This window comes from Motacilla alba, chromosome 6 (assembly GCF_015832195.1).
Source record: "Motacilla alba alba isolate MOTALB_02 chromosome 6, Motacilla_alba_V1.0_pri, whole genome shotgun sequence".
Classification (NCBI taxonomy): domain Eukaryota; kingdom Metazoa; phylum Chordata; class Aves; order Passeriformes; family Motacillidae; genus Motacilla; species Motacilla alba.
This window is the reverse complement of record NC_052021.1, coordinates 23699403-23725749: the sequence shown is the minus strand read 5'-3', so window position 1 is coordinate 23725749 and position 26347 is coordinate 23699403. Positions and strand designations below refer to the sequence as shown.

The 26347-nt window shown below is 40.2% G+C and overlaps 1 protein-coding gene across 1 annotated transcript; it reads left to right on the top strand.

Annotated features, from left to right (window-relative positions):
• The first annotated feature begins 681 nt into the window (after positions 1–681).
• Positions 682–20684, top strand: PCGF6 (polycomb group ring finger 6). Its single transcript, XM_038141689.1, has 10 exons — positions 682–1116; positions 2059–2158; positions 3442–3538; positions 4020–4075; positions 4975–5034; positions 5641–5749; positions 7686–7713; positions 8304–8402; positions 13117–13203; positions 18441–20684. The coding sequence occupies exons 1-10, from the start codon at positions 814–816 to the stop codon at positions 18489–18491; spliced, it is 990 nt and encodes a 329-aa protein (XP_037997617.1). The 5' UTR covers positions 682–813; the 3' UTR covers positions 18492–20684.
• The last annotated feature ends 5663 nt before the right edge of the window (positions 20685–26347 follow it).

The following is a 26347-nucleotide window of genomic DNA, read 5'->3' as shown; positions in this document are numbered from 1 at the left end:
CGCGGGGCTGCCTGCAGTGCACCGGAATGGCCTTGGGACTGGGGGCACAATTAATGTAATTACGGCTGGGCCGCTGAGTTGTGCAGATATTTCTAATACTGTTTCTTTTTTAACCGTTCTGTTAAACAGAGATTCGGTGATACTTGTCAAAAGGCTGAGAGGACTGGGGATGTTCAGCCTGGAGAAAAAAAAGACTCCAGGGAGACACTACAGCACCTTCCAGTGTCCAAAGGGGCTCCAAGAGAGCTGGAGAGGGACTTTGGACAAGGGCATGTAGTGACAGGGCAAGGGAGAATGGCTTTAAACTGACAGAAAGCAGGTTTAGATTAGATATTAGGAAGAAATTCTTTGCTGTGAAAGTGGTGAGGCACTGACACAGGTTGCCCAGAGAAACTGTGGATGCCCCAGCCCTGGCAGTGTTCCGGGACAGGTTGGATGGGGCTTTGAGAATTTGTTTTAGTGGAAGGTGTCGCTGCCCATGGCAGTAACTAGATTATTTCTAAGGTCCTTTGCAACCCAAACAATTTAATTATTTTACAGAATTAAAACTTTATTTTGAATGAAACTAGTATTGTGTGATTGAGAGTCTTTCGGGAAAAAAACAAAAAAAGCGTTCATTGGCGAGTCCTTGGGGGGAAAAAAATGAGGGAAAAAAAAGCCAAAACCAACACTCGGGGATATAAATATAAACGGGTTGCGGCTCAGCGCACGGCCCTGCGTTCTTTGGAACTGCATTTCCCAGCGTGCCCCGCGGCGTTCCCACGCAGGCGCCGCGGGCCGTGGACCGACCCGTGCCAGCCCCGGTCCGTGGACATGGAGGGAGACACCGGATCCGGGGTCCCGGCGCTCTCGGGCGGGGATGGAGCGGGCCAGGGCCAGGGCTTGGGCCCGGCCGATGAGGACCGGGACATGGAGGGGGCCCCCAGCTGCTCGGGGTCGCGCTCCCACCCCTTCGAGTTCGAGCGGGGTCGCTCGGAGTCCAGCGGCGATGAGGACGAAGACGACGAAGACGACGAGGAAGAGGAGGTGGAGGAGGAGGAGGAGGAGATGGAGGGCGACACCAGGGCTCGGTTCGGAACGGATGATGGGGAGCTCGACTCGGACGACGACCGGGAGGTAAAGGGGGCGGGAGGGTGCCCGGGGCACGCCAGGCCCCGCTCCCGGCGTGCCCCGCGTTTGGTAATAGACTTTTTATTATTTTTACTTTTTTATTAGTAGTACTATTATTGTAATATTTATTTTATTATTACCCGAGTTCACTTCATCTGTCTTATTTAAGTGAAGCCCTTACAAACTCTCGGCGTGGCTGAGAGGGTGGTAGACGGTGGCACGTGGGCGAAATGAATGGTGCTATTGAGGGAAAGAAAGCCCTTTAGTCGGGCTTTGAGACGAGAGGAAACGTAAGAATCTAACGTGTCACCTCTTTCAGACACATCTCAGATCGTCGCTATTGAAGAAATTTGTTCTTTTCTTGAAATAGCGTTATTGAGTGAGGAAAGCTGTTGTGGAACTACTTGTGAGCGTTCCTGGTAAATGTTCTTCATGACCAGAATTCAAAGCAGTGAAATTTCAGCCTTTGCTTCTGTGTGTATTTGTATAATCCATAACTGTGTGTACAAACAAGAGATGACTCTCTCGTGTCATACAAACTCTCTCTATATCTTAATCTGGGACTCCAACTGAGCATTGCTGAGCATTTTCAAATAATGATGTTGTTTGCCACCCGCATCCACTTCAAGCTTGCTGGCTATATGATATTTTGTTAAAAGAGTTTATCCAAAAGAACTTTTCCCAAAATGATTTATTGTTTAAAGTTTTCTTTTTAGGTAAGATTCGTGATACAAATTGGATTACAGTTGTCAAAAAGCTCAATTTAGAAGACTAGGTAAAAGTCTTTAAAAAATGAACTCTACATGATCTGTTAGGAAAACCCATTCCTGTAACAAACTGATCCCACTTTTTCCCACGGTTTTAGGGCTGTGATATTTTGGAAGCTGCAGTCAAGGAATTTCATGGCTTAGCCTGTGTATTCAAACTCTCACCAATTTTTGTTTGCAGCGTATGATAAACCTCGCAGAGTTGACCCCCTACATCCTGTGTTCCATCTGCAAAGGTTACTTTATCGATGCTACAACTATTACAGAATGTCTGCACACCTGTAAGTATCTGCCAGTATGGTCTGAAGGGTTTAGTTGCAAATTCAAAGCAGTTCATCTGTTGAAATGTTCTGAGTTCAGAAAAATAATTCTCTGTTCAAAGTGAACGTGTGTTTATTCTGTTCCTTAAGTGAGATATATTTGTGGGTGTTTTAAGCATCAGAAAATTATCAAATCAATCAATCATGAAGTCAGCTGTCCATATTAGGAAGGAAGAAGATGTAGGAAAAGATAAAGCCCAAGTAAGACAAAAGCAGAGCTACTACATATATTTTCTTAATGATTTTTTTAAGTAGGCTCCAGGAATTTGAGTGTATAACTGAAAAAAGAAAGTTGAGTTGCTCTGCTTTTAATGGACTGGAAATTTTCCTAAGCTGTTGGTGATGTGAGCTTGTGAGTTCACAAAACCCCATCAGCTCCTGTGGAAGTACCAGTTCAGATACAGTGGGCTGCACCCATGGCACAGTTTGTCCATAATCTGATGGATGGAAGCAGGTGGGAAATAAATAACTGATTTCAATGTGCTTGTCTTGGTTTTTCCCCCCCTGAATCCTAGTGCCAACAATTTTCCCAGTGCTAAAGAGCTGTTTTATCTCCAAACTAATAAAACGCCTTCTGTGAAGCTGACTATTTCAGTCACACCCATGCTCATACCTGAATCTGAGCATCCTGGTTTGCTAGATCTCCCAAACATTCACACTGCATAGAGGGAAAACTTTCTTTCTCTCTCTCTCTCTCTTTTTTTTCTCCTTTTTTGGAGCAATACTCACTAGTTTGTTCTATAGCACTAAATATTCAGCACAGTTTGCAATTTACAAAGAGGCACAGCTGTTAGTAAGGACAGCACAGAGTTGCAAACGCATCTGTGGTGGTGTCTTAGAACTCTCCTGGTACATGTTACAGAAAAGTTTCCTCTATTCAAGCAGATGGGGAGCTGACTTGATGGCAGGTTATTTATTCTACGTATTTCCACTTAGTAGCATTTTTTCCAAGTTTTTAAAGGACTTGTAAAACACAATGAAAATGGCAGGGTCATGATTTCTTACCTTGTTTCTACTGAAAGTGTTTGTATGGTGTTTTTAAGCAGTCAGTATTGTGCCTTAGCCCTACTCATGTTCTACATTGTCCTCTCACCCATGCATCCATTGGATTAGGAGTGTTCAGTGACTTCATTTTGTCTCTGACAAATTTTGTATGGCAAGTCGGGGTGTATTTACCCCTTCTGCCTGAACAGATGGCACTGTGTGATGGACATGTGACTCCTGTGGGGTTTCTTTCTTTACAGTTTGTAAAAGCTGCATCGTGAGACACTTCTACTATAGCAACAGATGTCCAAAGTGCAATATTGTTGTACATCAGACACAGCCCCTCTATAATATCAGGTAATAAACCTGTCACATTTTTATAGATTTGCTACTTGCTTTTAAATGTTTTGTTCTACAGACTTTTAGTGCTTTCCTGTTGTAAACAAAGGAATGGTTACAAAAAACACATTGTTCACTACTATGAGTTTCACCACAATAATTAAGATAAAAATACTTTTTTTTTATTATTTCGTCTAGTTTGTATCCATTTCTAGGGTTCGTTACCCCTGCCCTGGGTATTTTTATGTATTTTCTCAGTGTTACAGGTGATACGAACACTTAACTATTTCATTTCCTTTTAAGATGAAGACTTTTTGGCATGGGATATTTATTAACTCAAAAAATTGAGTTTTAGGTTCTTGAGCTGTTCATGAAGGGTGGTGCTGTCACTCCATGTACATCCCATTTCAATGTTATATTTGGCATCTTTGTTACAGTTTACTGAAACCATTTTGTCTTGCACCAAAGGCTCTTCTTTTTTTTGTTTCTTATTTCATAGACTGGACCGACAACTGCAAGATATAGTCTATAAATTAGTTGTGAATCTGGAGGAAAGTAAGTCCCTTTCTCTGTTGCATTACTATCTAGAGATCGAAAAGAATAGAAAACAGAGTAATCAAAGCCTTGTTTCTGCTCAGGACTCTTCACAATAGTTGTGTGATGTTTGGTTATAAGTTGTAATGAATTAACTGTGACAACTGGCATCTTTCTGACTGCTAAATGCTATTGTGGTAGTGGTGTGTACCTTATCTCATGAAACACAGCTGTCACTGTATCCAGATAAACATGCAGATAATATTTCACAGTTGTTCTCTTACTTTACTAGAGCTATATCTATCATTCTGTGTAAAAAGTTCACTTGGCTCAGTAAAAAAAATGCCAAGACTGATTCTCTCAAATGCTTTTATCTTTTCCTCATTGCCATGTTTACTTGTCTGATTTTAGATGTGTTTACTGTCTCATCTCATTTATTTTCAACTTTGGGAGGCAATGATCCTGCACAGTCCCCCTGCATGGGCTGAGTGAAATATACAATCCAGTGGAGATGTATGGACTATAGATGGTATTGCTTTGTATACCATGAGCATATATGTAAAAATATATGTATATATAAAAATATATGTGTATATACAAATACAGAATAAAAATACTGTGCTGTATGTGAACAGGTTATAAAATACCATGTCATGTGACGAGGCATGACAGCCAGAAGGATATTAGTTCTTGCAGCTATTTCAGTATTATTTATGGCCAGTTTCTCTGATTTTCTCTCAGTTTTTACTAGCAGAATTTTAGTCTGGGTTTCTTAAGTATCTCAGCCTCATGAAATACCAGTGATGGTGAAGGTCTGTAGAAACTTGGAAAGTTTTTGCTCTAACCAATGAAAATTGGTCAATGAGAATAGATATTCTCAGCATCTGAAACATTTCAATCTGTATTCTGCATTTTTTCAGGAGAGAAAAAACAAATGCATGACTTCTATAAAGAAAGAGGATTAGAAGTGCCCAAACCAGGTGAGCTGTAATCACTTTAAGAAACACTCTTAAGAAAATACTTACCATGTCATTTATTCTTAAGGGCTTTCTTTAAAATATCAGTTCACAACTGGAGATGGAAGTACTTTGCAAATATGAGATTCTTAGTTATCTGGAAATTATAACTTGTCACAGATATCGGATTACAAAAATAGATGAATTGGCAACACTTTAACTCTGATCATGGCTGAATTATTTTAAACTGCATATTTTGCTTACAACTAGGAAATATATATTAAATGTGCATTAATGTTATTTTCTGGCTTTTAATAAGTAATAGACATCACAGAGGAGTAAAAAGGAGAGCTTCAAAGTCTGCTAAACAGCGGGGGATTATTTTAATTATTTTGTGTCTCCCTATCAAACAGAGCTCTTAGGAGTGTGCTGTGCTGAAAGCTATTAAAATTCTGATTGAGATACTCAGCATAGAATGTAGAAACAGCTGATTTAGTAATACAAAAAAGAGGATGAATTGCATGGGCTTTTTCACCTGGTGAGCTCTTCTGTTTTGTTCAGTGCATGTTAGTATCTTATGCTGCTTTTATTTCAAGTTATCTTTGCATTTTGGCTACTTGAATATTTTAGCTGTCCCACAGCCAGTTCCACCGAGCAGAGGAAGACCCCGAAAAGTTCTGGGCTCAGTGTTCCGGATCCCACCGGAACTTGACATTTCCATACTTCTGGAGTTTATTGGGTGAGTTGTGGGCAAAGGTAGGAACAACTGACTGACATGAGGGTGCTGCTAGCATGTGATGAACCATTAACTGGCTCTTAGTTTTCATTAAATGTGCATTTCTTCCATCTCAAATAGTAGTGGGAAGCCAGTTTTAACTTACAGTGCGATAGTGACAGCCAGCTATGCACAGGTAGAGGATGCAGGTAATTAAATGTTTAAGATGTGGCTTCCTAGGAAGTATAGTTTTAAAATGTAGATGTGTTTTATTTTTAGCAAAGTCATGCAGTCTCAGTAAACTGAGCAGAGAAATCCCGGTCCCAGTCCCCGATCCCTGTGGGTGGCAGCACTGTTAATGCTGGATGTGCTTGCAGGAAGCACTCAGTGGCTTTCAAATAATAGAAACTTTTTAACATTGTGAATCCACGTATCTGCCTTAATTTCAGTTTTCATTTTCTTCATGCCTGACTTGCAGAAGTCCGTTTAGACCTTAAACCTAGTAAATTTGTATCTGCCTGAGAAACAAGATGACTTTTGAATCTGTCCGTTTTTTTTTTTTTTTTTGGTAGTTTTATTTTAAATGTCCAGCATTGGCAGCAAAGCGGGAAATACTGTGCAAATACCATCTATACCATGTGGAACTGTCCACTGTGGGGTGTTTTTTTATTATTTATATGGAGGGAAGCACAGAATGTTTCTAACCAAAAAAAAAAAAAAAAACATGGCTTAACACCATCTACTTTGTATTTTAGTTTAGTGACTTTTTTAACATTTGAGAATTTATATGGTCAAAATCAAAGAGATTATCTTGGCAATGAGAGATTAATAAAGCATTTTGGAGGAAGAAAACTTAGAATAGATTGGACCGCCCAAAAGAAATTGTTCCTTCAAAGTCTGACTGTCTACATTGTGTCTCTGTAGATTATAATGTGGTCACCCGTGGCTGTGGAACTGTATCCAAGAAAATGACAGCTGTAGTGGAAAAGCTTTTTTTATGTTTGTTTCTTAGTTCATGACAGATTTACTTAGCTCTGTCTGATACCTGGTACATAGTTAGAGGTGGAGATGCTTAATCATAGTAACTTGAAGTGCCACGTTAATGTGTGGCCTGCACAAGTGTTGTATTTGCTTGCTGTAGCAAATGGTCAGCAGATTTATAGCAGTGTTTGAATTTTTGCCCTCTCCAGTGCAATGAAAACACTGCAGTGTTTCCTCTCTCATATGTACATTCCTGCTAGTGCAATGCAAGAATAATGAAATGTTGTGAATTGGCCTTAATTAATTGAGAAATTTACACAAGAAGGAGATGGGCGATCAATGATAGATCACATGCTCAGGCTGTGCAAATCAGTGAACCTTGGCTGATGCCAGCTGGAAATTTGGTTATTTACCACCTTTATATGTATTTCACATTCCAGAGAAACACATGCTGCTTTCCTGAGTTCCTAGATAGCATGAGCATTAATGCTGTCATATGAACAGTCTGGAAGGCCAGCATCTTGCCCGGAGAGCTCCTGAGGTGGTTGGGTGTGTTCTGTCATCTTAGGTCCTGTCTGTTGAGGTTCCAAGTATCAAGGATCATGAAATATGGGTGTTTAGGCGCCATCAATATTGCAACCTACTCCTAGGAAAATGAGTGTTATGTTGTGTTTAAAAATGGTGTTAGACTGCATTGGGTTTTATTCATATTTTATTAGAGAAACCTTGGCATCCTAAATAGCTGAATTTACAAGAAAAATGGAACAGAAATACAAAGGGTAGGAGAAAAAGATATAAAAATTCAGTCCAATACTATTTTATGTACAGCAATTTAATGAAAGGAGGAGCCTGATTTGGGAAAATAAGTTGGATATGCAAGACTCATAAATCAATAAGTCACTGTTATAATAAAGAGCTTGAGGATATTAATAATTTACAATCTTAGCAATGTTGACTATTTACTCTTTTGTTTTTTCAGAGCTAATGAAGGCACAGGGAATTTTAAGGTACAAATATGATTAATTTTTTTTCTTACAGTTTACTTCAGGAATAATTATAACCTGAGTATATTTAATTTAGTTTGGTTTTCTTTTACTGAGTACAGCTGACGCTTTCATCAGAATAATAATAGCCAATCTTGTATTACAGTGTATTTCAAACCTATTGTTGTATAACATCACACCTACCTAGCATTTTTTTTATTCTTTTTATCCTCATATTTCACAGGTTTTTTTCTCATCATCTTTTTTCATCTTCAGTATCCCCTCCTACCCTTTCTGTCTCATATTTGCCCTTCTTTCTGCCTTATTTATCCTGAGGTTTTTGGGCCACACAGAACATAAGGCTGTTTAAAACATTTTAAAAATAGTCAGTTGCTGTTGAATGTTAAATGTTTTAACAGTGTCTGGAGTTTTAATACATATTTAGTCCGTTCCCTGTGAGGTAATCTGCAGGTAGATCAGAAAAGGGTTCAAAAATGTAAGCTATTTCCCTGTTACTGGTCTGCTGCTTGAGTTTGGAGTTTCTGAGGGATTAGTGCCAAAACCTTTGACTTTAAACTTAACTTTAACTTAAAATCTTTATTTATTCTGTGCAGCCTTTGGAAAAGAAGTTTGTGCGTGTTTCCGGGGAGGCAACAATTGGACATGTGGAGAAATTCCTCAGAAGGAAAATGGATCTAGACCCTGCTTGTCAGGTACATCCTTGCTGTAGCAGTCACAAGTTGTCTGTGCTTTGGACAGACATTTCCATTGTTCAGTAGATTCTAGAAGCAATGTTAGAATTTTTTCTACAGTAAGGATTAAAAAATGAATTGTTTACAATTTTATGATCTGCAAGGAACAACTCTTCTAACTCACTTGCAACCTATTCAGATTTTCATACTACTGTACTACCTGGACAGAATTTCTAAAGTGCCTTGTAAAATTTCAGCCAAAGAAATTCAAAGCCAAGAGATTCTGCTGTTTCAGAGGTAAAGCTAGAGAGGAAAGTGGGAATGTGGGAGCATGCAAAGGCATGATGCAAGCTGCTGCAAGGTGAATAATAGTAAAATTTAATTGAAGGCAAACAAGGGCTAAGAAAGAATTATACTATGGATGGATGTGCTGAAATGTGCATGAGTGCAAATACAGACACTTTCCTCCAAATAAGAATTCAAAGGAGCAGAATAAATTCAAAAGAATCTAGCTTCATGTTTCTCAACCATTTTGAGAGGAACTGCATGTCAAACCCAGTTTCCAATTCTTCAGTGTATTTCAGCAGCCATTCAGTTGGGAAAGTGCAACAGTTCTGTAATGTGTAAATAATTCTTAAAGCTGTCAATTCGTGGAAGATCAAGCTGATGCTGATGTGAATAGGCAAATGGTAGAAGTTTGGTGCTGGATTTGGAGTTAGGGCTGTTTTCATACAGCAGTAACTGTGGGACAATACAGGCAATAATGTGTGCCTCAGTAATGAGTATTCGTGCTGCTTACCTTTTCAGTGGTGACAAAGCAAATCAAATATAAATTATTCATCCTGCAGAGAAATTAATGTATAATGGTTTCCTCTCAGTGAGAGTCTGTAGCTGTCACATGATGGTGACTTGACAGTCTAAACAAAACAAGTATCCTCAAAATGAGGCTGGAGAAACTTCTTGTATTATTTAGTTGTTGTTTATTTGAGGGGAAGGAATTGTTTTGTTTGCTTGGATTTTCTTAAATAGAACATCAGAATCTCAATTTTCAGGAACACTGAGCATCTGTCTTGGAAACTGCAGGTGTTCATCTTTCAAAATCAGCCTGCGCCTGTGTGTTGGGTGCAGTCAGTTCGTACTGAATATCAGCTTAGTTTGACAGTCTGCAAAAGTACTATTTGAGAATGTTTCACTCATTCCCTGTTAGAGCTCATTTGATGACCAAATGATAGAAGGTATGTTACTCACCCTCCTGAACTCCTGGCTCTGCTTGGACATCTCTGACTTAATCTTTCCATGTCGAATTTGAGCTAATACGTGCCCTTCTTCATTGACCTGCACAAGTGCAATGGATTTAGGTTAATGAAAATGTGAAATAAGCCATCTGGCTAGTGTGTGGCAGTATATATAGAAGTCTAAAAAGCAGTTTTGAAGCTACTGCCTTTGTTCTTTTTTTTCCTATTCTGAGACTTCAAATTGCTTTCAGACTTCTGTAACTGTATTTGCAAATCAATTACGATTTAAAATCCCTAGTTTATCTGAAGGTTAAGGTTTCATTTATTTTTATCTACTTGAGCTAGCAGACTCTTTCTGATGCTTTGTTTTGAACTCTGTGCTTTGGGCAACGACTAATTTTCTGTATGTGTTTATGTATACTACTAATGATAAGGTCTCTCTTGAATATTCTTACTGGAATTGCCAGTAATAGCTGAGTAGGTAACATCTGATAGGAGCTAAATACAGTTTGTGTTGTTTGGAACCCAGTAGGTTCTTGTCTTTGGCATCAGAAGTTTTCTTCAGAGTGTGATTTCCTTTGAGCTCCTCCTGCAACAGCAGTATTCCTTCCTGCTATTTCTTCTGTAAGGATGAGAGAAGCTGCTGAAAGACTTGCAGCTCAGCTGCTTGGAATTCATTAATGGGGCTGATGGAACAGAAATGTTCTGTTGCCAGATGCGCATTCCTAAAAGTGTGTGAACTGCAGTCTGGGGGGAGACTGGGAGAAAGGACTCTGTGCTCATACACAGTGTATGTGTTGTTGATGTAATTTCTTTTTGCCAGTCTTGGACCGTGGAATAAAAGCATCCAGGACCTCTGGAAAGTAAACAGCAGCTAGAGGAAATGGGAAGTTCTGACAGCTTTTTAAATAACTAGCTCAAATACTCATGTCAGTCTGTAAAACTTTGTGTTTTCCTTGTCCTTCCCTGGGTAGTATGAGTTGGTATAGAAGATAATGATTGAAGCCTACTGCTTTCTGGGCCACATTCTCCCTTAGGATGAGTCTTATGTGACGTGTCCCTTGCATGAACTTTTTCTATTTTTATATCTGTCTTACTTAGTGAGCATGAATTTATAATTGTCTGTTATGGTGGCTTTTAGAGAAATAGCTCTAGTAGCAGACATGTCACCAAAAGAAAAGAAATGGCATAATGGAAAACCTATTTTATTTTAATAAGAATTTTAACAGAAATGATTGAGTATTCGGCAGATTCACCTTCATGCTTCCTTTCAGCAAAATGACAAGCTACAGTTACTGCTGTCTCAGGCAATCAGTACTAGTTGTCTTCAATTTTACCAGTCATTTGACATTTTAGTGAATTCATAGCACTGGTGGTGCTGGTGCCTCTTTTGTAATGGAACATATTCATTCCTGTGTGACACAAGGATTCCTCTGAGACACATTTCACAACTTATTTTTGCACTGCCCTGAGATTTGTTTTTCATTGTATGTTTTATTCTCTTGTCCTTACAGAATGAGTGCTAGCATTACAATTAGCAGGCAGAATTTCAGGCTTTGGGGCTGGAATTAGGAGATTAAGCATTTGGTATTTGGAGAACTCGAATACAGTAAATGTGAGAAACTCTTCTTAATTTATTATTAGACATTGGCTCTTTAATGACTGCTGTTTGAAACTGGAGCTGCAGGTACAACAGTGTAATTTCAAACAAGCATTCTAATTCTGTATTGAGAGACTGTCAGCAGCTGCAACTGTCTGTTTGCATCCTGTATTGGTCAAACAGATTAGATTTTCTATTTCTGTAGAATATATAAAACATTTATGTGATATGTTTCATTGGGAGCAAGATTGAGTTTTCAGTGCCTTATGCTATAAAAATTGTAGAAGTAAGCTTACAAAGCAAAAGTAATTAAACTCATATATATCTGGAAAGCAAAGCAGTCATGTTTGTCTTCCTGCAGTAATAACTGTAGAGGTTAAAAATGCATGGAAGATAGCAGAAAGAACTGCAGACAGTTTTCCAAAAGGAAAAATGGAAAAGAAATACATTTTTCGAGTACTATGTTAAATACATCAAATGTTGATGTTAACTTATAAGTATATATGGGTCAATAGGTAATCAGTATTTATTGTTATGTCCACACAGATTTTGACTTCCTGGAAGCTAAAAGCAGAAGTGCTGCTAAGCAGTTTACATCTTCTGCACATTAACAATCAAACACAAAGAGAGTACTCTGCATCATTCTCATACAATACAGGTGGTGCAGTAAATTAGTCCTTTTTGAACCTCTGAGGAGTGGAATTGCTGCATTCCCAAGTCTCAGAACAATGTGGTCTGCCAGCACAAATCTTACTAAATCTTTCAATGAAGAACAAGAGAGAGGTAGTGGGTCAGCCTGCAGAAGAAGATAAATCTGGGGGAGTGGAACAGCTGCAGTACGGAGCACATCCTATTGCCTATGAGACAATACATCATGATATTGCAGTGTGCTCCCCCACTGCTGCAGGGCAGAGCTTAGGCAGAAGCTTTCCCTTGCAGAAAGCTGTGGGACTGCTCATTGTCAATGCTCTTATCTTCAGTTTTGAGGTCTTGTCAATTCATAGATGAGAGCACTCTCATTTCCTTACCTAGAAATTGCTCATAAGGAAAATGTAAGCAAGCTCAAGTCGAGAGAGAAAAACAGCGCTGTGTTTAGCTGCTCTGATTTGGAATGTTAGAGACTGGATTTACATTAAACACTGTAAATACATGGTAACTTTATAGAGAAGCCTATTTTTCATAATAATCAAAGCAAGGAATTGAAAATATCTCATTAAGGTTTGTGTTTTCCACAAAATTACTGTTTTTGTGGGCAGTTACTAAACAAGTGCCTCCCATGGAATTGCAGGCACCACTGACTGAGTTCAGCTGCAGTAGAGGACAATGCATGGAACTGCTGAGAATGTCCTGCAGCTGCACCCGAGGAATACTGACTGAGTGCATGCTGAAAGAGGACTGTCGTGTAATTTGCTGACAATGGCATGCACTAAGATGCTCCTTTCTATTAAGGCACTTCTTCCACAGTATTAAGTGGAAATAGTCAGGTGTTTTCTCTCTCAAGATAAGAAGGAGGGTGGCAATGGCGCTTTTTTTTTTTGGTGGCACAAAAAAGTTTTCCTTTTTGCAACTGATGAATGATGGCAGATGTTTGTGTGATCATTTTAATACATGGTTTAAATTCCCATTAAATTCATCACAGCTATTACTAAAGAGCTTGTTTCAGTGGACACACCAAACTGTCCTCTCTGTTCAGCAGTGAGCCCAGGTCAGGGCCATGAAAGGTTTTGGGGCAGTGCAGTACTGCTGTGAATGCTAGATTCATTTGGACAAAAGAGGTAAAGATGGCTTTAGTGCCTAACATGCTAGCATTGAACTCTGCTAATAAAATTGAAAGGGCTTGGACACTGTTTTGCTATTCCAAAGGCAAGTTGGTCTTAACCATGCTTGTGTTTTTTCACAGGTGGATATAATATGTGGTGATCACCTGCTGGAGCACTACCAGACACTGAGGGAAATTCGTCAGGTCATAGGAGAGAGTGCAGTACAGGTGCGTGGCAGCCGGGGCTTGGTTCCAGGTTTGCTGTTTCGAAACAGAAGACCTCTCTTAATCCCTCAGGTAGCACCAGCTTGTCTGAAGAAGTCACTAAGAAAAATATCTCCACTTTATGCAAAATCATTTTTATCTTTTAAGTAGAGTTGACAAAGTGTACCACGTTCTTCTTGGTCTCATGATGTTCTGGATATGAGAGGTTTGTGTTGGGGTGTTTTCCCCCCCAAAACAAGTTGCTGTCTTACCAAGGATAAAATGTACCAGCCTTTCTTTCAATTAACATTCTTTGTTTTTCCTTTCTGGCAATTGCATCTCTGTGGGAAATCAGAGGACAAATCCCAAATAAGGCTATCCTTGTGACTGGGTCAGGAGAATAAACTTGCTTATAAAAACACAAACTACAGATAGAGGGTAATGAATGCAGTAAATGTGCTTGATGCATATTGTATTGGCTCTGGTCACAGCATGAGTGTATGGCCAGCTATTTCTTGTTGATAACTTGCTGTCTTTAGTGTTGCTGGCTTTGCAAATAATAGTGCATTTTTTAAAAATTCTTTGTGAATCTTTTCAAAGCATCTTTAGAGATGCACACCATTTTAGTACGCAGAAACAATGAAGTAGTCTGCCAAGTGCATCATTAGACAGAGATGTAAAATTGTGATATATGGTAAATTGTATCTTAATCCGAACTTAGTCTGAAAAGTTAATATTTAATACAGTAGGAAGAAATAGGATTGGTTTGGTATTTTATTTGGAAAGCAATCCTAGGAGATAGCAGAAGGGCTAAAATAGTAGCAAAATCAGCCCTCCTCACTTGTTTGTGCACACACATGCACAAACATTTACGTTTTAAATGCCTGCTGAGCTCTCTTATGGTACCGGAAAACTCTGTTGGAGGCAGGAAGTAAAAAGCTGAATTTGAGATCTCTTGGACTTTGCGTCACTTGTACCTGATTTGAATCACTAGGAGGGGTCCCAGAGTCAAGGCAGAAGTGTTTGGATCATGTTAATCATGGCAGACATTAAAATCTGTGAGGCTTGTGCTGTTTCTGCAGTTGAAGGGAATAAATGCCACACCTGATGTCTTAGCTGGTTTATAGTAGCATAAAGAAGAAATGAAAACATAACCTAATCCAGTTTGGGGAGCAGGGAATAGAAACTGGGGGGCAGTGGGTGCTGGTAACCAACTTGTTTCTGACACTATGAGTCATTGTAAGTAAATTCAGCAATCAGCACAAAGTGATGGAAGTGCTCTCTACTAAAAGCTTCAGTAAATGGCAAGGGATTATATATTTCTCAGTCCAGGGGTATAGTCACATGTGTGGTTTTAGACTTGAGCTTAGCACGAAAGCTTTTCATGGATGAGAAATGCTCTTGGGGGAGCACTTCAAGGAATTCTGCAGCAATTTCATTTCTTGTCAGAACTGGGTCTGCCTGGTTGATGTTTGGTGATGAAGTACCAGTCAGCAGCTCCACGAAGAGAGCAGTTGCCTTGGGATGCATTCTCCAGTGATGTTTCAAATCTCATTTATTACCAAATCAGTGTGCTACCAGTTAATTCTCTCAAGGCTTCTCTATTGGACACATAAATAGAAAAGAAACATCTTGGCTTATTATGAAGTCTTGTTCTTTCGTAGTCACTTTTGACAGGAAATTTGAAAGACCAGGTGCATCTTTAATTTCTCTTCATATTGCTAGAAGATCTCTAAGGATGCCAAATAGTTACAGTAGTAATGTTGCTTCTTTTTTTGATATTGAAATAATTGTGACATTTTCATGTTCTTTAGTCTAACATTATAATATTTTTTTTAGAAATCAAGAGGATGCATTTCTACGCTTAAAAAAAACCTTGGAAAATATTTTTAGATTATTAGCCATGAAAAAATTCCCAATGAATGGGTCAAGTCTAAAGTGGTGAGGGTTGTTTATTTCTCACCAGGATCTGAAATTAAATAAGAGGCACAGTTGTCCTGGCCAGTGAAACTACAAGTGCAGAGGAGCATTTGATGAATTTTACATTAAACTCCAAGGGCATCTTGTGCCTTTGTAACTTTCCAGCCTTTCCAAATCAGTGTTGGAGCTTGGAATGTCCCTAACAGCTCTCACCAGAATGCTGAGACACTGTTCAATACTGCTGTTGTCCTTTACAGGTTTCTGAGGTTCACTGTAGATGCTTCATGCAAAGAAAAAAGCTTCAGTAACTACTTCTGCAACAGAAAGTCATTTAAAGGAATGAACATTGGGCTCTTATTTAGATGAGTACAACCACTGTTAGAGGAGAAAAATAGCTGCTATTCTGAGTCACATTTTTCACTTGCAAGTTTATTTATGTCAGCAGTTATTCTTTTTGCTGGGAAAAGTGGTTATAGAAATGCAGATAAGTTTCTCTTTGGCAAATATATTAATTTTAACGTGCAGTAGCATTTGCAGCATGACGTATGTTGTGTGTGATTTATTGTTCTGAACCATAATCACTTGGTGGTGCTCTTAGTGGCTTTTACTTACATTGAATGGTTCTTAAGATTTGTTTGTGAAGATTTTGGGATTTTGGGTGTTGTATTTCTTTTTTTTTTTTTTTTTTTTTTTTTTTTTTTTTTTTTGCTACTGACTAGCACTGTCTAATCATGCCTTAGAGCCTGAGTAAATGAAAGTTTCCTGGAGGTGCAAGCTAGCAGGATTTTAGCTCTTCTGGATACATTTCTGCCTTTCCAACAAGTGTGGGAAGAACAAATGGGATCTGATCATAAAATAAACATTTCTGACACTGATCCCATAGTAACCTATTTGGGTTGTTTTAATTGGAGTAAATAGGCAACTAGTATTAGTGGTTGAATGTAAGCAAATAGCATGTTCATTTCTGAGTAGTTGATAGAAGGCTAAAAATGAATCAGGAATAAATCTTGTTTAATCTTGTAGATGTCAAGATATTTTGACATTTCTGAAATTGGGTGGTTGGTTAAATCTTCCTAATTAGCTGAAAGTAGGATTTCTAGCTCTGTTTATGGCAAAACCATAAAAAAACTCACTGACAGAATTTATATAATAAGAAACAACTTTGCTCTTTTAATTTTTTAAACAGTGTAAAACTTGTGGACTTTACTGCAAGGAGTCATCAAAAAACACTTACAGAGACTTTTAAAGGCTCAGTTTTGTTACCAGGCTTTGAGAGCTGCCTGTAATTATGAGTTTGATCAAGTAGCTGAGAAAGGAAGCTTGTTATTAACTAAATGGGAATATAACTTCTTCCCAGTCTTACCTTCCTCCCCTCTGCTGCACAAATGCAACCTGATCCAATCTGCTGGTTATTGTCACTTGTCTAAAACTGGGCCCTCTCAGAGTTCTGCATCACTGATGGGTATAATGAGCTCACACATGGGAAAAGCTAAAAGGAGTACCTTCCTTGATGTCCTTGGCCCTTGGCACAGAGATTTGGCAGGTTATAATGGTCTCTTTGTAGCTCTCACCTTTTTGTAACCCAATTCTACTGTGCTGGTTTTTTGGTCTCCTGAGCTAGGCAGGAAGAACTGTGCTCTAATTTAATTTCTGTGACCTTCTAGCACACATTTCCTATGGAAGTGTTTTACTCTTTGCTATGGGGTTAGTGAACTTGGAAAGTGGGACACTTTTTGTTGCTGCTGCACTTAGAACATCAGAAGGAGTGTATGCTCTGATGTTTTGGGCTGTCAGTTCCATTCTAAAATTTATAGTTGGGTGTAACAGGTGGGATCCTTTGCATTTTTTTTAGGTCAGGGTCACAAATGTGTGTCAAAGGACACTGGAGAGCTTTGCTTTTCTTTTGTGCCTGTCTGAGTTAGCCTTGAGATTTGTAATGGGCAGTGAGAGCTCATTCTTTGTTTGGACTTCCTTTAATTAACAGTATCTAGAGAAGGCAGCTGAACATAGCTAGAAATGTGTAATGCTTTACAAGTGAATAATTACAGAGTAAGAAGTGCCAGTACTGGGGTAACTCTCATCTTCTCTTTGTAGAGAAGGAACTGCAGTGGGTTTGGCCTTGGGTTTAACAGGGCTATTTCCTTTAAATGTCCTACTGCCGAATGTATAACTTCAAAATTATTCATCAAAGAATACATTGTAGCATTTTCTTCTTGTATAAATATTTATTTCCTTTAAGAAATTGGAAAATAGAGGAAAAACTGATTTTGACCACAATTTTTCTCCAAAATAAAGTTTTGAATGTGTCTTATTTTCTCTTTTGAAGGAGCTAGTGGGCACAAGGAATAAGTACCTTTGTGAAGGTATAACAACTTTTTTATGTGCCAAGAGGTTCCTGAGTAACCTCTTAGAACCTGTTCTGCCTTGCAATGCTGCTATCCCAATTATGCTAATCACCTAGTGAGGTAAAGCTCCTGTATCCTTTCAGGAGTTAGCAGTGGGTTCCTGGTTATTAACAGGGTAAGAAGATGAAGAAAAGTTAGTGAGTTGGTACTAATACATTATCTTACAGCCTGCGTCTTAACAGATAAAAACATCTGAAGCAAAATATAGTAAAAATTCTGACACGTCCATTGGTACTAATGTAGTTCTCTCTTCAAAAAATCACTTTTTTTTAAAGTCTGTCCATATAAGTCGGTGTAGTGCAATGTCAGATTCCCAGTGGGTCTGTGGTGGTTGCAGACTAAGTGGCCTTTCAGCAACTGCCTGTGAATTAAGTGACATAAGTAAGACTAATGGGTCAGAAGTGTCCTGTTTCACAGGTGAAAGGGATTTTTTATTATGTCAAGCAGTCTTGGAAGAGGAGAAACGTGAGTTAATAAACTAATAGTTTGTCATTTGGAGTTTTTTAACCCAATGCATTTATTACTTAATAAATGTATATAGTAGTAGTCTGGATTCTTGTGCTACAACTTTTGGCAGCACTTTCTAGAGCTACTTAATGGATTACATTTTTTTCTGCTCCACAATACCATGTGGAAATCAGCACAACTTGTAAACAAGAGTATGATGATAATGCCATTGTAACTTTATTATAAAAGCAGCACCAGATTTTACTTTTTTTTTTTTATGCACTTTTCCATCTCAAAGAGGAGAGGGGAATACAGTTATTTGCCTTGATACTTCAAAACTTGCATCCTCCATATGGAAGGGACACAGTATAAAATGGTGAGATTGTACCTGGGGTCCTGCCATGCAGCAGTTGTACCAGGTGGTGACAGAAATGCCTCATGGAGAAGGGAAGATGCTATTCTGAGAAAGTTTCTTTCTCTTCTCTCTAGGATGGTCTACTTGTACTGCACTATGGCCTGGTGGTGTCTCCACTAACTTAAAGGTGTCTGGAATATCAGAAGGCAAAAGAATCTGAAGTCATGGAGCTTCTTCAGTGCTGTTTCTCACCAAAGAAGCCATTGCATTTCCTGTGGCAGGAAGCAAGTGAAAGGAACCACCACTAACTGCTGTGTGCTTGTAATGTAACGTCTGACTTCACCACTGTAAAAAATTGCAGCTTCTGTAAGTACAGCTGTAGATGTTGCTATGCTTCATGTTACTAATTACTGTCTTCAAATTTCACTCAGCTCAGGGAAATTAAATGCTCCAAGTAGCTAGTTTTTTTTACTTTCTAAAACCACAAGATTTCACAGGGTGAACAGCCTTTTTTCCCTTTAAGCTCTGAGATTTCTCTGGCTGTCTAAGTGTCTAGATAGAACAGTGCTCTCAGGGATGATCTTCAATGAGCAGTATAATTTGTTTTGTGGAAGAGACAGTCATTTGCCTAAAAAAAATACTGTGATCATCTGTCTTTGGATGTGATTTGGGGAGAGGAAGGAAACTTCAGAAATGCAGACCAAAATAGGTAAAAAATAATGCAGCATAAGCATTGTTTTTTGAGAAGTAGCATTAAATTTGTTGTTTTTCTTGAAGAAAGACAATTTTGTTTGCACTGGAAATATATTTGCTGGTAGTTTGGCTTATACCAAATGGTGGATCATGCATCTCTAGTCTGAATGGAGATGAGCTGGCTGTAAGCTGGTTAAACTATGCATGAAAAAAAAAATACAAGTAGCACCTCTTTCTACCTGCTTGCTGTATATAAAGTAATCACTGTCAATCTGCTATCACGTAAAATCTGTCAACTAACTTGACTGTCAGAAACATAAATCCATTCACTTTAGCACATACCCCTCCAGCAGCTGTGAAAATGGTCACTTTTTCCACTCTTTCTAAGGTATTTTAGTGCATTGTAGTGGAGATCAGGGTTCAGTAATGTAATACCTGCCTGTTACTACCAGATTCACAGAGGACTTTAGGTGACTTTAATTTTAACATGTTAAAATTAGGTTTTATGACAACTGTAACACTTCAAATTTTATTCTGTTTAAGATTTCCATGTTGTCTTGTGCAGCATTAAGGACCAGAGGGCTCTGTGTGTTATGATCTTGCTGCATACTGGGTCGTCAGTGTGGGGATTCATGAAAGCTTCTGTTAGGCACCAGGCTCCTTCCCTTCCCTACAGTCAGTGTGAGGAAGGGGAAGAGATTCCTTTGTAAGGCATTTCAGAACACCTAAGTTACAGAACCATAGAATTGTTAGGGTTGGACAGGCCTCTGGAGATCATCCAGTCCAACCTCCCTGCCAAGGCAGGGTGACCCAGAGCAGGAGACACAGGAATGTGTCCAGGTGGGTTTGGAATGTCTCCAGAGAGGAAGACTCCACAACCTCCTTGGGCAGCCTGTTCAGTGCTCTGCTACCCTCAATGTAAACAATTTCTTTCTTCTTTCAGTCCTCCTTTCTTTCAGTCAGCAGGTGAGGCAGCAGCAGCAACTGAGCTAAGTCCAGGGGTGAGAGTATGACTGAGCTGTGCAGGGCTTCTGGAGTTTGGGGACACCTGAACAGCCCCAAGCTCCATCCAGACCTGGAAGCCCTTGGCAGCCAGTCAGGCATGGAGGGGACATTTGGGTGTCCCTAAGGAGCAGAGCAATGCCTTGTGGCCTCTGCTGGATCCTCCCCAGGAGCTCCTTGTCCTTCTTGTACTGAGGATCCCAGAGCTGGGCACAGCACTCCAGAGGTGGCCTCCCCAGGGCTGAGTAGAGGGGTAGGGTCACTTGCCTTGACCTGCTTGCCACACTCATCCCAATGCACCCCCAGATTCCACTGGCCCTCCCGGCTGCAAGGGCTCAAATGTATTTGTTCACTGTCAGCCAAAGAGGACTGGCATCCTTCGTCTAAAGAAAGCTTTCATGAATCCTCCCTCAGGTCTTTACAATAAACATTGTTTTGTCTGTGAAGGTGGCACCATAAGAAAAAAAAGTTTTGTTTGAAGTAACTCTAATAATGATGCTTCTAAATATGTAACAGAAAGCCTTTTTAGCTACAAACTCCTATTTTACCTTTAAAGTTTGTATAAAAGTAGTGTTTAAAATGCAGCAGAAAATGAGATTATTTTGTAAACACCTCGTGAGTTGTGTTAATAAAAGATTATATATTGTAACAGTAAAATAAACTTTATTTTAGCCAATTTAAAATTGAGCCCTTGTGTTTCTATGCCATGTTTCCTGTGTCAGCCTCAGAATTACAGTAATGATCGTGAAACTGCTGAATGTGCTCTGGCGTTGTTAGAATGACAAATTTCAATTAAGAGGCTGAATGGTGAAGGATAATTCAATACCAGAGTCTCCACTGGAGCTAAGTGTGGTATTGTTATCTGGAGTAACATGAAGTGTCTGGGACTCTCCTTTTAATGAGGATTTTGCTGAGAAATAGCTCAGTAAAGAAGTCAAGATGATTTTTCCACAGAAATACAGGAGAAATAATCGTGTGTAGTTAAAGAGCCCCTTTTTTCATCAACAAGAACATCTTTTTGTGAAATCCACCTCTCAATTACTGTCTCCTATGTTTATGGCTGTTCTTGAGTCCCTGTGAACTGAGTCTTTCTCTGCCATTGGAATCAAGGCATCTCCCATTGGAATCAAGGCATCTGGTTCAAATACTGAATATTGCCCCTTCCTTTTCTATTATCACTCAGGGGTTTGTTTTCAAATTTATAACTCTGTGCTAAAAAAATCATTATCAGTATAGTCACATTTTACATTGCAAATTCACCCTTAACCCTGGCTTGAACTTCACATCTACAGAAGGGCTCATGTGCAGAGTTTAACAGCTGTGTAGAAGCTGATAGTTAATTCAAATTAATGTCATTCTAGGATGCATTTGACTTGCAGGGCCCCAAGAGGGCTGTGCTGCCACTGGCACTAATGTCAGTGTCAAATTCTGCTTTTCAAAAAAAAAAAGGGCCTCCTGGATATCTTCAAAGGACTTTCCTGTAGGGTAAATCACATGCCAGCTAAAATGCTGAAGGCCAACACTCCCTTCTTCACCCTTTTGGTGGATTAATTAGGAGGATTGAAGGCCTGTAGCCTGTGGTATTTTTGATATGAATGCTTAGTGACCTGTTATTTCCCTTTTGTCCACTTCTCTCTATTTCTTCCTCACCTGCCTTCAGAAAGTGTATTTTTAGCATAGTTTTCCTGGCTGAACATCCTGCTTTCTTTCACCTGAAGGCACTGATGTGTTCCTTCTCTCCAGTGCTGCAGGTCCCCTGGGGCACATCCGTGTGCAGCAGAGTGACCTTTAGCTACTGCCAAGGCTGAGCTGAGGCTCTGTGGTTTCCTGCATAATCAGCCTGCTTGCTTTAAAATGTGCCAATCTTCTTTCAGCTCTCCTGCTGCTGTTTTATTTCTGTTGGTCTCCTTTTAACCTTGGCTTGCCTCCAGCCACTTTTGGTCCTGATGATAGAAGAGCATCTGTAGCAGCAGGCCGTCTATGGGATGGCATCTCTGCCCTCATGGGAGATGAGCCAGCCTTGTGCTCTGGAAGAGAGGAAGGTGTGCTTGGCTAATTCATTATTTTACAGACACTATTGTTTCTTTATTTGATGAGATAATTCTGGTTTTCCTTTCTCATTGTCTTCTTAACAGCATCATGGCTAACACAGATCCTTATTAAATACTGCTTATAAATGCAGCATAATTCCAAGTTCTGTACAGACCTACTAATTCCCAGCAAGAGGAGATGATGAGCCTTAGCTTCCAGATTTCTTACAAATGCACAATCAAGCTACAATCAAGTTGTGAGCAGAGTCACATTGGTCGCATTCTGCCTGTTTTCTTTGTGTTCAGGTGCAGTGTAAGAAGATAAGGTTCAAGAGGCTGGTGAAATGTGCAGCCGAGCCCTCTAGGCAGGGGGGACCTGCATGGCCAGGGACAGCTGTCATTTATGTCCTGAATGCAGCAGTGCACCCAGCCTGGCTCTGTGGCATGCATAAGCCAGGGGAGCTCCTAAAGCTTATTTCTGTAGATGTGAAACAACCAAAGAGTTTTATTTAAAAACCATTCAAGCTTGTCTAATGCTAGTCCATGTTGAATTTATTTTCAGGGAATCATTGATCATTTATGTGCAATGACTTACATTAATACATTTTAACAGTCACTAGGAAAATTACATCCCTGGCATTTCTGGTTTTACCTTTTTTCAGTGAGGAATATCATTAGTATGAAATTTGTGGTCAATACAAATGAGTGGAGGGATTCATTCTATTAAGAGTTATAGAGCTTTTATGTATTGCATGCCTTTCTTTTAGAAAGTTGTCCCCATTAATCTTTTAATATACTCAATAGAATGCACCAAGGGCCAGCCTGAGTGTTTAGGTTCTTTAACATGTACCTTTTAGGCTGTCATAAATATCTGCTGAGAGATGGAGAAGTGTTGCAAATGGTGCATTCTCTTCACTTCTGCTTTTTATTTGGTTTCTCTGCCTTGTGGTTCTTCTGTAACACTAATTAGTTCTGCGGAAAGAGAAGCAAGGTGGCCACAAATGGAATTTTACTGTGTCATCTTTAAGAGACCCTTATTGAATGAGCCAAAGGATATTTACATTAATTGAGGTTTCAGAATGTTGCCATAGTAACAGGTTTAATCACTGGACAGATAACATTCTACTATTTTTGAGAGAGAAATGATAATCACATCTGAGATGAAATGCGATATTGATTGGCTGCCCTGCAATTGCAGAATTCTTGCTGGAGCTGTGTCACCATCTTTGCTGGGTTTGGATTTAATGTAAAACACTGCATTGGTGTCAAATACAGCAGTGGTCTGCAAAAGAAAAGTTTCCCAAAGTGGAAAAGAGAACTTGCATTTTCTAATTGTGTGGTAAAATAGTCCAAAATATTTGGAAATGGAAGCTTAAAATGTCTGTTTTCTTCCAAAGGAAACATTAGGAGTAGAAAAGTGGGTGGTGGAGACTTGGCAAAGATTGAGAAAAATTGTTTCTTCCTGTGAGAGCTGCTTTGGAGCCCTTGGTGTTGAGGCATCCATAACCTCAGTCCTCTGAATGGATTTTCTGGTGTCCAGTAGGGGAAGCTCAGCTTCTCAGTCCATGAGGATGTGTCACCCGCATACCTGAGAGCCTGAAACTGAGAGGGCTTTGGTGTCTTTGAGACTTCCAGTGCTCTCAAGTGTGGCTGAAGTTAGGCTGATGAGCATAAGAAATGATCAGGGGAGGATGTAGGGGGTAAAGAGGACATGGACTCACAGTATAATCCTATAATCCTTGCTTCCTTAGGAATCTAGCCTCAATGTTTTGGCTTGCTGAATCATTTTGGCTTGCTTCAGGCATTCTTATTCATACATCTCTCAGGTCTCATTGGTAGACTAGGAATTTGCTAATGAGGTGTCATATCTGGGGCTTAGGGCTTCTTTTTTTGTTTGTTTTCTTTTTTTGCAATTCCATTGAAAATTTGCTTAAACTTAATGATGTTCTGAGCCTCAGTGCAAACTATGTTTTTCAGTCTGATGTCAGCTTTTCCAAATGGCATCTCCAAACAGCTTTTTCTTACAGACCACACTTGGGTCTGCATGTGCATCATCTCAGGGAATGACTATGTGTCTGTCAGAGCATTTACAAGGCTGCTCTGGACATTGGAGAGCCAAGAACTTGTTTCTCCTTGTGCTCTGTGGCATGCAGGCAGGCAGCAGCTGCCTCTCAATCCAAAGGCAAAGGAGCAGAGTGACCCTGCTGTGGTAGGAATGGACTTTGGGCCTCTGTTGTCTCGGAACTGATACAGCACCTCAAGAGCTTTGCTGCCATCAGCAAGTGAATGTGTACCTGGGGCTCTGGAACTGCACTCTGGCATTTTCTGGGTATTTCCCTGCTGTCCAAGCAGATGTTTAACATGGACACTGTTCTTTCTTCATGTTATGCTTTATGTCAGTTCTGGCCAGCACAATGTCTGCTTTAACAGGGATGTAATTTCTTGTCACAGAGTTGCAGGCTCATCTCTGGTTGAGCTGGGTTTTGGATGAAGACCTTTGCACAATCTGTAGGAGTGCTTTCCCCCTGACCCCCCAGCTCTGCAGCCCTTTGGCTCAGCTGGAAGCGCTGGAACAGACCAGGGTCAATGAGAATTCTCCTCCCCACCCCAAGCCGTGCTCTGTTTGCACGTCGTGCTGCATTTTCCAAGGGATCCTTATTGCCACAGGCCTCTGAAGCCTTGCACAAATAAGCTGGCACTGCTTGTGCTATTTTGACATAAACTCTGCTTCCAAGTGTCAGACCCCAGTGATGGGGACATTTGATCATTCAGAAACATCTGTTTGGCTGCTGCGTTAGGGCTCTGTGTGGGTCACTCACTGCAGGAAGAAGCTCTTTATTCCTTAAAGAGGTGTCTGTGCCAAGAGCTGGCAAAGAGAGAGTCGGCTGGACCCAGCCAACGGTGCCGGAAGAGACTCTGCTCTGAATTGCTTATTGATTCCTTCTTGCTGAATGACAGCATTCTTCCTCAGAATGGAAAAGGAGAATGTTTGCATTCCTGCCAAAGGAAAATTGGGGTTTGTGGGTATTTTTTTCCTTTGGCTGTTTTTCCTTTGGCTTACTTTTTAATGAATTGCAGCATCTGGATAAGCATCATTAGCAAAACTTCTCCGTGTGCAGCAGCTTTGTCTATTTTCAAGGAGCTCTACATCTCCGCTGCATGGGCCAGCATCTACATCCAGGGAAAAAAACAAACAGCCAGGCCAGTGGTGGGAATTTGTCTCTCTGTGTGGAAGCTCAAGTTCTGCCCAGCATAAAGATTAAGGAAAGGCAGTATCATGGAGAAATAGCTAGCTCTGCCGCTTTCTGAGCTGATGGTGCAGTCCGTGTCCACAGCTGCCTTTTATCCAAGAGGTCTAGGTTTTATAGAGGTATAAATCTTTCACCATCTGCAACGTGACTCACTCCTTCCCTCTGGCAGCCTGGGTGTTTAACCCAGTAAGAAAAATGGGACCACAAAGGAGGATTTATTGTCCTGTTCTAGCTTATGGTTTCACTGTAGAAGCCTTCTGGTGCATATAAGCAGGCAGGTAAAAGGAGGCACTCTGAAGAAGGTAGCAATGGAAAAGGAGGCCTGGATGGTGATAGTCAGAGGTCAGTATTGGCAACGTATTCAGCCAGGCCTGTCCCTCTGCTGTCATTTTTCTTCTCATAAAGAAAAGAAGAGTGTAGATATGGGCCTCCTTGCCTATTGTCCCTCTGTCACCCCTGGAGTTTAACACCACGAGACAGCACCAAACTGCTGCAGAGCTCCAGAAATGCAGGAAATCTCTGGGCTGGCCCTCGCACTGCAGCCATGTTCCAAAATAGTTTCTTGTCCTTCCCGCAGCTCCTCTGTCCTGCTCCACCACTGCAGCCCCTTCACATTGATATCACCAAAGTAAAATTCCCAGCTTCATTATTAGCATGCAGTTAGCTGAGCAAGCAGGAACTGACTGAGGATTATGCTGGGAACAAAGGACAGGTCAGGCTGCTTGTGCTCAAGGGACAGAAAGCAGCAGTGCTGGAGAGTGTTTGATATTCAGAGTACATTTCATTAGCTGCACAGTCACATCTGCTTTTTATTCCCCCTATGGATTGGGAGAAACACTGTGTGTTTGCATTTCCTAACTGACAGCTCAGCCAGGAGATATTTGGACATTTCTTGATCTTGTTTTATGTGCCAGTGCCTTGGATTTAACTCTGCAGGTGCTGGTTCCCCCAGGCTCTGCCTGGGCACCCCAAGTTGCTCTGTGCTGTTCTGCTGGGGGCTGCTGGTGAGCTGCACTGCTCCAGACATGCCCTGGGACCCCTACCCTGCCTCTGGAAAGTGTCCCT

What these genes read in the sequence shown, in the direction of transcription:
- PCGF6 (XM_038141689.1), top strand. Translation starts at nt 814, where the DNA reads ATGGAGGGAGACACCGGATCCGGGGTCCCGGCGCTCTCGGGCGGGGAT. An exon ending in TACAGAATGTCTGCACACCT is followed by an intron (nt 2,159 to 3,441) that starts GTAAGTATCTGC and finishes CTTTCTTTACAG; the next exon opens with TTTGTAAAAGCTGCATCGTG. An exon ending in ATACTTCTGGAGTTTATTGG is followed by an intron (nt 5,750 to 7,685) that starts GTGAGTTGTGGG and finishes TTGTTTTTTCAG; the next exon opens with AGCTAATGAAGGCACAGGGA.